Source organism: Hippoglossus hippoglossus, chromosome 1 (genome assembly GCF_009819705.1).
Source record: "Hippoglossus hippoglossus isolate fHipHip1 chromosome 1, fHipHip1.pri, whole genome shotgun sequence".
Taxonomy (NCBI): Eukaryota; Metazoa; Chordata; class Actinopteri; order Pleuronectiformes; family Pleuronectidae; genus Hippoglossus; species Hippoglossus hippoglossus.
This window is the reverse complement of record NC_047151.1, coordinates 13,530,468-13,543,563: the sequence shown is the minus strand read 5'-3', so window position 1 is coordinate 13,543,563 and position 13,096 is coordinate 13,530,468. Positions and strand designations below refer to the sequence as shown.

The 13,096-nt window shown below is 43.9% G+C and overlaps 1 protein-coding gene across 6 annotated transcripts in view; it reads right to left on the bottom strand.

Moving 5' to 3' along the window:
• ntn1a (netrin 1a) overlaps window positions 1-13,096 on the bottom strand; it is a 62,907-nt gene that overhangs the window by 16,204 nt on the left and 33,607 nt on the right. For 4 of the 6 annotated variants that reach the window (XM_034593377.1, XM_034593362.1, XM_034593352.1 and 1 more), the window contains exons 4-5: window positions 4,498-4,647; window positions 1,741-1,797 (exon numbers count right to left, since the gene is read on the bottom strand). In XM_034593377.1, coding sequence (XP_034449268.1) covers window positions 1,741-1,797; window positions 4,498-4,647 — 207 coding nt within the window. The remainder of the gene's footprint in view (window positions 1-1,740; window positions 1,798-4,497; window positions 4,648-13,096) is intronic. The other 2 variants (XM_034593387.1, XM_034593395.1) reach the window with 2 other exon arrangements.

Here is a 13,096-nt window from a genome sequence, read left to right as displayed (position 1 = left end):
AGGAGGTGGAGGAGAGCAGAAGAGACTGAAAGAGGAAAAATAGTGGAGGAGGGTTGGGGACCAGCGATATCCTGACCGTGCTGTCAATCTGAGCTGTCCGGGGAAGCCTGGGGACCACGGAGGGTCCAGCAACAGCTGCAGGAGCCTCTTACACACACACTCACATATGCGTGGACCTCGGGCCTCCTGCCACTTCATGGGTGATACATGAAGCAAACTCGCTGAGAGCCATATGACTCAACTTTTTCCACTGTGCAGGACAAAACACGGAACTTATTTCAACAGGACCTATCTGTTAGTGCTGTGTTATTGTGTTTCATAGTTTCAACTCACACCATGAACTGTGCAACTGCAAGAAATTAAAAAGTTAAATTATCAATTATAGCATAAAATCACATAGAATTATCAGCAGTATGAATCACTTACTACTCTGTTTAATCATATCACAGTTCTGAACAATCTCATGTAACCCCTTACATTCAATTAAGCTGCACCCAATTTCACACATTAGATATCAGTCCCCTAAATATGCCAGATTTTTTTCTCCATCAAGAGCCATTACTCATTTCTTGGGAAATCTATTAAAATGTAAAAAAAAAAACACACCTCACAGTGTTAAAGAAAGTGAAAAAATTCCTGGATCCGCCCAACAGTCCACATCCGTTCCAAATTTTAATGGGTTCTTTCTTGGCCCATGTCCCGTCCTCACACCACGTTTGGAGGAAATCCATTCTGTATTTCTAATCTTGCTTAGAATCGAACAAGCCCAATTTGTTTTTCTTTAAAAACCATGAATTCTTATGAAAAATGCCCTCTGATGTCGCATTGGAAAAAAGGATTCCTGCAGCCGCCCCCTGATCCCGATCAACGCCAAAATCTGACTCACACCACATCCTTCCACCAAGTTTCTTAGAAATCTGTTGAGTTGTTTCTGTGTGATCTTGCTTACAAACAAACGCACAAACCAATCAGCAAACTAACGGGTGAAAACATAACCTCAGTGGCAGAGTCAACAACATATCACCAGAAATTTAACAAATGTTTAAATGTATATTCCAGTTCATAATATTTAGGTTTAATACCACCTTTAAAAAATCTGGAGAGAGCTGGCTCATGCACTGATGCATTAAACAACAATAACATTTAACGTTCTTGAACCCTTTCTGACAATATATTGTGATATGGATTCTGGGTCATATCATCCAGCTCTAGTATCTTATGTACCGTGACTAATCCTGACATCATCCTTAAAGATAAGACAATATCTTATCTGATCAGAATACATAACAAGATCCACTTTACAAGATCCACTTCCCCGTCTCGCACTTCACTGCATCGGACTGGGAGAGAGTCGGCGAGAGTTGGGGAGATGAGAAAAAAAAAAACTCAAATCAAACAAACTGCCAGCCCCAAATGCTGTTCACTAGACCAACACCCCACGGTGCCGCAGTTAGACTGATTAATTGTGAAAGTGTGGGAGATTAAAGGGGGCACATCCCAGGGTTGCTGCTAATGGATTTAATATTCATGAAGCTCAAGGAAGGAGGGGAAAGGCAAGAGGGATCCAATTTATCCTGCAGTCAGTTTTTTTTTACACAAATATTGGGTTGAAGAAATCGCATAAATCTCATACTCATATTTATATACCTCCGTCTTATTCCCATCATCCTTCCCTGCAGGCCTCATGTGTCCATGTGGATATGTAGCAGCAGTCATAGATAGATATAAAACTTGACTCACCTGACGGCTCCTCTACGCTGCTGGACGGAGTCGTAGGAGGTGCGACCGGGATCTCTTCTCCCAGGGGAAACATAAACACAAAGAAAGATCAGTATCACTGTTGGTTCACATTGTACCTTACATGTCTGGTTGTCTTTGTGTGCATGTTGGCACGATGTGTGAATGTGTCTATTTAATGAGAAAGGATTCAGTTTAAAAAGTATAAAGGAAATTAAATATGTCAGTGTTCAGGCTATGAGGTGGTCTGCAATTACATTTTTTTCAACAGACAAGATTCTTAGCGGAAACTGTTATATTTGTTAATGCAGGCTGCAAATGTACTTAACCTGATTCTTATTATCAAATTGACTATAAGCAGTGAATGCAATATCAATAACCAATTTAAAGTATTTGTAACGCTGGTTCCACTTCGGCCCACAAAAATAAATCCCTGGTCGTATTTTTCATTATTAGTTTCTTTGTTTTTTGTAGCATTAAACCAGCTGCAGATAAGTTTACACCGGTATGCTCAATGGTGAATGGTCATGTGAAATAAGTTTTCAAGTTACTACGGATGGAGATCATACAGGGAATAAATGCTCCTGGCTCCACCCTCTAATTTGTTGTGGACGTAGCCTGAGTCTGACCAGGGACAGTTGTCCTTCCCCTCCCTTTAACTCTGTGTAAACTCTCTACAGTGTTAAGGAAAGGTGTAATATTCAAAAGGAATGCATCATTTGTATAATCTAAAGGGTCAAAGTGCAAAAGTATCTATTTTAAGCTCATGTGAAGATCATTATCTTTCCCCGAACATCTGCACCTTTGTTTAATTTATCCCTTATCACTCAGGGATCTCAGTGATCTCATCTTTTTCCACTCCAGTCCTCATTCTTCAATTTCAATTCTCTACCTTCAGCAACTGTCAAAGCTGCTCAATTACAAATTGAATCAACAATTCCTGCAGCAATGAATAAACATGGTCCTCTACAAACCAGTTGGATGTTGTTAAGGAGTGGCTGCAGGATTTAGGCACCAGCATGAACCACCATTTACAGACAGGGATCATTGTTACATGTCACTCCCCATCTCTCTCTATGTCTCTGCTGTTTTTATTTAACTCTATTTAAATGAAAATATGTCATCGTCTACCTGCTGGCTGTTTCACCAGCAGCAACTGGAGTCCTTACTGAAGTTTAACCTCCAAATGATTTGTCATTGCTAGTTTAATTCATGTTAAATGTTGTTAATAACTTTAAATGGATCTTCTGTTGTTTAGTTGGTATTTCTCTGTTTCATCCTGCACCCTGGCACCGTGCTGCAGTGTTAAAATACAACAGCACTGTTTGTATTTTGGACGTCCAAAGACTTGATTCTCTCGGGCCTCCTTCATACTGTAGGAAGTTGACACTGAGAGAAACCATGCATTGAGAACGTTCCTCAAGGATGGCATCAGAAGGTATAAAACACAAATGATTGCTTTGTTATTATGTGAATCAGGGAGACGAGGGGCTCGTCAAAAAGTCTGTACACAGCAAACAGGGGGTATACGAGGACAAAAGGCAAAGCCATGTATCAAGGACGCGTGCAAAGAAAAGGGAAAGAAGTGCAAATCACTGGTGATTTCAGCTGTGTGAAGGTGAAGAGGTTGTCTGTGAAGGAAGAAAGAAAGAATCAAGTCTTTCGATGGAGTAAAATCCGCTGGGGTTGAGGAAACCTGCCTCCGTCTCTCTGAATGCGCACAACACGTAAGTCAATCGTGCACCACACATCTAATGCGTGGAACGAGGTGCACGCCTGTTGTTGACTTGTGTACACGATGAGGTCTGCTCCCGTGACGAATTGGTCGACATTACGACAAGAAAAACAATCAGCGCGCCTGAAGCCCGGAGGTCCCCTGCTGCTGCCGGTGTTGATCAGAACTTCTTCCATCTGTATTCAGTCACCACGCGTGCCAGTTTAAATAATGAGCCTGGTTCTAGTAATTGACTCGTGTAGATTCATGGCTGACAGCTCTGGAAGGACGTCAAAGATATAATGTGACCTGTCTATTTAAATGAAGCTTAGCAAACGCCATCGCTAAATCTAACCTGAGGCGTTTACAGATTAAACGAGATTACATAGGGATCATCATAGAGGCGCTTTGACTTTACCTTCCCAAGAATTAGAGATATAAGTTGAGTTAATTTATTCCTTTATTGGAATTATAATTTATGGAACATATAGAGATTTATTCCTCATAGGAATGTAATTCATTTTTCCTCATTATAATGACCAGAGCCCCAATTAAAATGTGTTGTTTGAAACAGAAGAGCCAGTCGATGGCCATGAATGGTTATTACCTATGGGACGTCTTTAAGTCCTAAAGAACAGGCCTTATGGGCAATACTTAAATAAAACCAAGGCTGGAAGCTGAGAACAGAATCAGTTTTATAAGTCAACCCAAGTCTTTCTACACTTTCTACTCTTTTTGAGCGTTAGCAGCTCTGTGGTTTCACTCAGATTTATGGAGACCAACGAGCCATAACCCTGAGGTCCGGTTTAATGGTGTGTTTATTTAAGATAGCAGATTTAGTGGTCAGAAAACCAACAGTCAGAGACACTGAGAACTTGTCTGAAGAAAAGATGAGAGGATTTAAGCAGTGTAGGAGTGTCTGCTGTTACTGTGCGTGATTTATACATGCACGTGTGTGTTTCCCATCACAGATTGTGGTGTCAGGTGTGTCCCTTCCACATTTGTCCTACGGTGAGGCAGATGTGGTAAAGACTGGTTCCACGTACTTATGCAGGGGGCAATGGGCGAGCGGCTCTGCTGGTAGCCTTTAGCACAGCGGTTGCACGTGATACCAGTCACGCCGTCTTTACAGGGACATTGTCCTGTGGTTTGGTTACAGGTTTTGCCAGCGGCACCCACGGGATGGCAATCACATGCTGTGAGGAAACAGAGGAAGAAAGAGAGGCACAGTGAGTGGTCTCACACACACACACACACACACACACACACATGTGGGGAGATACAAACATATGCTATCTATAGAGAGTGCAGGTGGGTACACAGCAGCAGTGGTGGTGAGAGACAGGTGGGGACGTGCACAGACAGACAAACCTTACTCATGTTCAACACCTCAACGCTCTTTTTGCAGCGAGTGCGGCGTCACGACTGAAGAGCAACACATCGTCTGTCGTCTGCAGACATTTCTTGTGATTTTTGCGCTTTTTGCTGATTGGCTAATTAGCATACAGCCTTCACATCTACCATTATTAAAAACTGCTAAGCTACAGAATCAGCAAAATCTCAAATCGACAATGTGTCTCTCCGTGTTGTGAGTGTGTTGTTCGTCTTTGGTGTGTGTAGCTGTTTTCAGACTTGAAGATTTCCAGAAAATTGGGTCTGGACATTTTCCACACTTCTCTTTTCACATAAGAAGAACGTAGTTGGAGCTTGTCCGGGTCAGATGTGTTCGCAACAACAGGAAATGTACCTGCATGCAGAGGGAAGGCCATGACGTATAGAATGTTGCAGAAACCACACGTTTTTGTTTACATTGACACCAGCGTCGGCCCTTATCCTCAAAAGCTCTCGAATCTTGTTGTGTTTCCAAGTCTATGTCTTTGTTCTTTCACATGTATCGTACCTCTTTTTAATCTTGAATTAGTTGTATTATATTCTTTTTTTTTTCAGGTTTGTGTCTGTCACCGACACGCCCAATAGCTTGGGGTTAACTTCTATGGACTACTTCCTGTTTTATTTTCACATGGGCTCAATCGGACATCTTACCAGGGGGGTGGGAGGAAACCCTCAGAAACTCCTGACTCGGATGTTTGCGCTCCGACATACAGCTCCTTTGGAAAATGTCAGTAAAATGTCCGGAGTTCAGCGCGCCTGAAAGCAGTTTATGCCAGTATGTGAGCGATCTGTGGGACCACAGCTGTGCATGTGAGGTAAAGAGAATGGGTTGTGCATGTTTACCAAATGATAAAATAATGGAGGATAATCCTAATTCCCTGTTTCCGATTAACGCCGAGCTTTGAACGAGAGCCCGAAACGTGTGTCACCCTTCCTCCCAGACTGGGGGGTCTATCAAACACATATGCTTCGGGAATGTAACCGTTTTCCAATTGCTTGCCCCCAGCCCTTCACTTACATCACGGCCAAACCCCTGTCAGGTCTGAAGTCGCTGTTGAATAATAGTCGTCTGAGACGTCGTCTTGTTTCTTTTCATCTGTTTCTGGATATAAATAGTTGTGACTCTGGCAAAGAGAGGTGGTTGAACGAATGATCTTCTACAAAAGTCCTTACAGTAAATCCAGACAGTCTAATCCACACCAGGGCGGTCATGATAATCTGTCATCATGTCTTTACTACCTACAAAACCCAAATCACTGTTTGTCACCAGACTCTCACCACTATATTCCTCATCCAGTCCATGCTATATTTTCTGTTTATGTCCTATATGGAAAACCAGTGATGTTGACTTTTAATCCTCGGGGTTTGGTCGGCTCTGCTCCTTCGCTGCGCCTCCCTGAAGGTTTTTTTCCCCTGTGTTGTGTCACTTGTCACTATGAAAGCCTTCAGAGACGCGGATGAATTATGCACTTTGAGGTTTGTGGGAGTATTTAGTGGTTTGGCCCGTTCTGTTCGTAACCACACAGACTGTTCAGCCCACAGTACAAAACAATCTGCTCATGTCAGCCCATTACAATGCAATTAGGTTTTAATGTGTGCGATTTCAAAGGCAGTTTTTTAATTAATAGAGACGCTTTATGCAAACATCACACCCACAGGTTTCTACTGTATGTTTATCTAAGTAATGACCCAGCTGATCCCGATGCTCTGTTTCTTTAGCTGTTTTCAGACATGAACTCCAGAAAATGTCTTCAAAAATTGGGTCCGGGCGTTTTGCAGAGTATGGAGAACACAGCAGGAGATTGTGCGGGTCAGATACATTCACAAACAACAGGAGGCAGGAAATGATGTATAAATTCTGCAGTGGAAAGCACAGTGTTTTCATTTAGAGCTCATCGACACCTGGGTCGAGCCTTATCGCCCCAAAACTCCCAAATCTGGTTGCGCGTCCAAGTTGACATTAGCCTCGTCTACAATGTGGTATCTCTTTTTCCTCCTGCATCTGCTGCATGTTCCTGTGATAATTGTACTCTTTTTGTTTTTTTTCAGTTTTGTGTCCGTCGCGTATTAGAAGCTCGGACATTTTCCGGACATTTTATTCAGGGAAAAGTTCTGGAAAATGTCCAGAGCAACTGACTCGGACATTTGATAGCAGCTTATGTGAATTTTATTTATCTTAAACTGCAACATGGTCTTTACCTTTTTTGAGTGTCGCTATAGTTGTTATTCTGTGAGAGAGACAAGCTTTCTAGGAGATCCATATTCCACCGAGCCTCAGGGGAAAAGACTGCTTCAACTGGTAATGTGATACCGTGTAGTTGTTGTTAGATATTTGGACAAGTACAAAAAGACCATTCTATCCTCCAGGTTAAGTTCAGAATTTATTTGGAGGCTGCACATTTCAGCAGGTCACTCTATCACACTCTCTCTCTCTCACTTTTATCTATATTAGCTGTTTCCTGTGATTCAGCTTCTGTTGCTGCTCTTATCTCACTCTCTGTGTGTGTGTGTGTGTGTGTGAACATATGCCGCTACTTGTCCTTCCTTATCAGACACAGAAAGCCTCCTTAAAAGTGTGTGTTTCTATTATCACCTTTATCAGACCAATCTGTCAGCGCTTTCATTGCTTAGCCGTGTCTAGCTCAGTGGGAGAAACGGCACACACACACACACACACACACACACACACACACACACACACACACACACACACACACACACACACACACACACACACACACACACACACACACGTGCAGTCTCAGGAAGCCCAGTAAACAGGCTGGAGGCCTGCCCAGCACGTCCGCAGGCCTGTACATTTTCGGAGTAGGTCAGGGGGAGTTTGAGGTGCAGGAGGGCAAAGTGCATTTCTGCTCGGAGCTTCAGAAAGCTCGGGTTATATTTTTAAGAGCATCTGCCCGTAACCACAGCTCAGAGGCTCGAAGCCTGCCAGTAAATCAAGGTGCACGGCACATGGTGTACAGGTGGGAAGCCTCCCTCTCGTCCTCGTCCTCCTCTTCGACCTGCAGGGCCAGCGACTGACTCACTGTCCGGTCAGATGACATTGGTTGACCTTCTGGCTGGATGACCCACCTGCTGGCTAAAGTAGTGGTTTACTTGGGAGGTGGGGGGGGGCCAGAGTTTCTGGTTGAAGTGTGTGTCCACTTAGCGGTTAAGTGGCTGTGTGCTGTGCTTCATGGCTACTCCAGATGGTTCGGGGAGATATAGGGACTAGAGAGCAAGAGGCCCTTTTCGTCCCAACATGTCCAGCAAGGAAAACTGACAGAAGTTTATAATAACAAGTGTCATTGTGGGTATATAAGGAGGAGGGGGCTGTTGTCTTTCCCCAACTAGATAGATCTGAATCCTAAGTATTCATCATGTATAACTGTCAGAATCTCTCGGTGCTTGAATAATGTCTTTCTGCCTTTTCACAGACAGACAGTCGGGCTCGAGTGTGAGATTGCACAATTTGAGAATTTTGAACTCTGCCACTCTGCCAATCATTTACCATAAAGCTGTTGTTTGAAGTCTGCACTCCGTTCACCCCCCCCCCCCCCCCCCCCCCCCCCCCCTCCCCCACCCCACCCACACATTTGGTTTGAGCGCTGTGTGCCAGTAAGGAGTTGGTCCTGGAGTGAAGCCAAGCTCCGCTCCAGTCTGTCTTCTATTATAATTAGGTTTGTGCTGCTGCACGAGTGTCTTTGCAGAGCAGAGAGAGACAACATTATAGGGCTGTTGCTCTATACATAAACAGCTCCTCTAAAGGACGTGTTTATCGAACGGGGGGCGTGCGTCTTGATCGGCGTAATGGGCTGCAAAGGCCCGGACGCTTGTGTTCTTGGCCACCGGCAGCGCCTGAAAATGTTGGATGTGAGTTTGTTATTTTGCAAAGGATGTTTGATGCACAACACAGCACATAGACGTGTGTGTGTGTGTGTGCGCGCGCGCGCGCGCGTGTGTGTGTGTGTGTGTGTGTGTGTGTGTGTGTGTGTGTTCTAATTGAAAACACGCTGAAATCGGCGCACCCTTGAGGAATCCAAAGCTAAAAAGTGAAGTCATGAAAAACAATATTTTATAATTCCTGAGCATTTTATATGTGGTCAATAAAAAAAAGACCCTACTGTGTCAATGGAAGACATATGTTGGGGTTGAGGGGAGGGATTTTTTTCGCATGTTATTCTGATTGAAACAGACCGTCGCTCAATCAAAGCCTAATTTCCCTCTGTATGCAAAATATGTTCCTCATCATCCCACTCGCCGATGTAATTATACGATGGTTAAAGTTCAGATTCGAATGTGATGGCCTGAATTTGATCCATCAGTCACAGGACCAGTGCCAATCAAGCTTGACTTTATTAAGTTTAGATGAGGAGGAGTAATCGAGCGCAGCGTTCAATAGAGTCCTAAGATCTCATGTGTAGTTATTGTTGCCTTCACATCAACATGGGCTCTTAAGAAAGTCACGTAATGTTTTGCTTCGGTTTCTCTTCATGAACTGAGCTCTGCAAATGTGAGAGGCTGCGGATACTCCTGCCAGCCCCCCCTAGTAGAAACAGCAGCAGGAGATTTACTGCAAGTGAGTGGGCGTGTTGATGACGTTTCGAACATGTGAAGGACGCAAAACTGAGAAAAAAAACAGCACCACGTCTCGCGTGAACTCTCAGGAGGTTTCTGTGCTGCTGTGAACGCATCTGAACGGAGAATCTCTTGCTGTGTTGTTCATATGTGAAAGGAAAAAAATGTTTGCACAGTCGGGTCTGGACTTTCTCAGGCATTTATGTCTGGAAATGGCTTTTCTAGGATTCAAACAGAGGCAGATTTAATGTTTGGGGCCTGGGGGCACTTGTTAACAGTAGATATGACAATTTGAAAAAAAGAAAATGGGCCTGAACATTGAACAATTTTTCAAAATATATTCAATGATGTAGAGCTAACAGTAAACAAATTTACTGAATTGGGAATTGTATATAGATGTTGGACATATAACTGGCCCCTCTGTTTAAATTGCAGCCCCCTTTTGGCCCCTAATTTAATAAAAACCCTAAATCCACCACTGCTTTGCCAATCAGCACCAGGGTGCCAAACAGGGACGACACTCAGCTGATCAAACTCTACCTGGTGATCAGTGCAGAGCGACATTTGTTATCTCAGATACACGTCAGGAGTAGTGAAAGACCACCTGGTCTGCTGCGTCTAAATCTCACCACCTCTTCAAGTAAAACTCACGCTATTCTTCATCAAACAAACTCAAACAGTTCAACATATAAACGAGCCGCCTGCGACGTATATACTGTGTTTACACTCTTTACTCAATGAGTGGTGAAGTTATAAATGTGTAAATGCAGCCACCGGGCCCGGCCTCCTCTGCGGTGGATGAGCCGCTGCACTCTTTCACTCGTAATGGCCCCTATGGAAATGAGCTGCTCTCGTGGAGGATTGTATTACACGTATAAAAGCAAACTCTTGTGCTCCTCGACCTGCTCGCGCTCAGACAGCGCACAGCGAAAGGCCTCTCTCTCTCTTTTGAATTCAATAAATAACCGAACCTCTTTAATTGTCGTCCCTGCAGTGCAGTGCTCACGTCGCCTGGGGAGCGGACAGACATTGGTTCTGAGAGTTTAGGTTTCACTGAATGATCTTGACTTATGATGTGATAAAACGGAGAGAATCTGGCAGTGAGAGTTATCGCTTAAAGGTGTTTGTGTGGTAACTTTAAGTTCATGAAATACGATGACACGCAACCCTGAAGTCGTCACCTGTAACTTTCCAAATATAGTTTGCAAAAATGTTTTAATTGGCTAAAGAAACAGTCCATGCTTTGTATCATTTGTCATCTTGGGGGGGGGGGGGGGGGTAATTACCACAAGCCTTTATTGTAGCTGTGTTTTGATGTAACTGAATCCCTCAGTAGAACTTGGACGGCGATCGCTCTGCGGCCTGCGAGAGCTGCGTGAAAACTCTGGCAAATTTCACAGATTAAATTGAACAAAAACCTTTGGGTGAGCTGACAATTTCATAAATGATAATGAAACGTGTTTAAACTTCAGCTGCTCGGGAGGCAGCAGAGAACCTGAGGGAGTCAGAAGTGAGTCTCTGGTGTGGTTGAGATGATTCTGTTTATGAATACACTCCTGCTATGAGCCCGCGGTGCTGTAATTATCAAATAACAATAAGACTATTGTCATCTGATTGTTATGATATTATATTCAGGGTCTATGGAGCTGACGTAACACACTGACATTGTTTTTACTAATCAGAGAAATGATTAAAGCTGCAACTAATCACTATTTTCTTTATTTATAACGCTAGCGAGTATTTATTAAATTGGTCTAAATGATACCATATTGAAAAAATGGCAAATTGTTCAACCAACAGTCCAGAAGAAAAATTTGTATAAACCAGTTAGACATCATATTTATAAAGTTGGAAACTGAAAATATTCTCACCTCGATATTAAATATATGCTCCAAAGTGACTGAACATTGCCTGACACTGAGCTCTTTTGTTTTACGCCCTGTCGCCCTCGTGCAGATATTTAGCAAAACAAACTTTTCCCTTTGAGTTGGGTTAGGGTTAGCTAACGCTTCTAACACGCGACAGACGCCAAAATGATAAGATTTGTAGCTGCTGTGAAGGCGTGAACCTCCCGCTGTGTTGTGCATGTGTGAAAGGCAGACTCTGGATAAACTTCATAGCCAATTCTCCAGAATTTAACCGGAGGTCATGTCTGAAAACAACTTAAATTTGGTTAACACTGCAACGTCTAAGTACAGGTGTCTGCCTCGCTCAATATTATATGGAGCACAGTGTTTTTCTCTGGTATTTGATGGATCGTAGATGTAGAATTTATGGCCACCTACTGGCCCGGCATGCTCGTTTCAGCGTTTGTCGTTTTATGTTCTCGTCTGGACGGAGATATTTTGTAAAACGAAGGTCGTGTGGGCCGAGAAAAAAAAAAGATGCAAACACTTGCTGTAGTTACACATCTTACTAATTAGGGATTGTGTTTCTGTGTTCTGCAATAATATTTTGTCATCTGTATCCTTTGTCTGCAAATGCAAAGAAACAGATATCGCTAATGTCTATAGAGAAATGCACAGCAGGACGTTGAGGCATCGAACTTTTCCACGGTGAGAAACTAACCCCCATGAAGGTGAGTTATGAGATGCTGAAAGAATCAAGTCTTGGACACATGAGAAGGGCTGAACAACAACAAAAAAGGAAAGAGGTTAAATCTCCACGATTAACTCAGACACAGCAGAGGATAAGGGTTAATGATACACAACGCTCCGGCGTGATGAATGTCTGTTTGCATTCCTGCTCGACAGGAGAATGGGCCCAAAGCCACGGAAAGGTGTTAATGTCAGTTTAGGAGTATCACTCATGAGCGGGCTGCAGGGGCGAACAAGTGGGATGCATTTGTCGAGGGGGGGGGGGGGGGGTTTGTTATGGATTTGCGTGCATGCAGAGAACGAGACTGGAAATGGTTGCTGGACGTCTGGAATTTAATGAGACTCAATGCAACGTGTGTGAGTTTCTTTCTGACAAATGTTTTTGCTACGGCGCCACTCGGTGTGGCATCATGGGAAAGAACTTTACTTTTCCAAGCGAGGGAAAGGGGGAAAACAAACTGATGGATTAGCTTCTCATCTCTTTCCTTTTGCAGATGTGTGACTCCTCAGACGTGTCTTCAGTCAAACTGACTGATTGGTCAGTTTCTTTATTTACTACCTGGTGAATGATGTGAGAAAACTCGGGCCCCGCCTGTCAGCAGGAAGCTAATATTTTCTCGTGCACTGCCTTTTGGAAGTGGGCACTCATACACCCTCAATCAGGTCGGTGTGTCTGTGTGTGTGTGTGTGTGTGTGTGTGTGTGTGTGTGTGTGTGTGTGTGTGTGTGTGTGTGTGTGTGTGTTTGTGTGTGTGTGTGTGTGTGTGTGTGTGTGTGTGTGTGTGTGTGTGTGTGTGTGTGTGTTTGTGTCTGTGTGTGGCTGTGTGTGTGTGTGGAGCGACATTCTGAGGTGTCTCCGGGCTTGTTTGCACAGGGATTCAGCTCCTGTTATCTTTTCCCTGCAGCGGTAGAATGAGGTGAGAAAACATACCCTCTTTTCTATCGCCCCGCTCCCCCCCTCTACACCTCCTCCTCCTCTTCCTCCCCTCTTTCTTTGACCCTCACCAGTATACGGTGAGGGCTGATGGCAGGCAATGGCGAGCACCGAGCACACCTGCGTGGGGGCGTGTTCCCCTTGT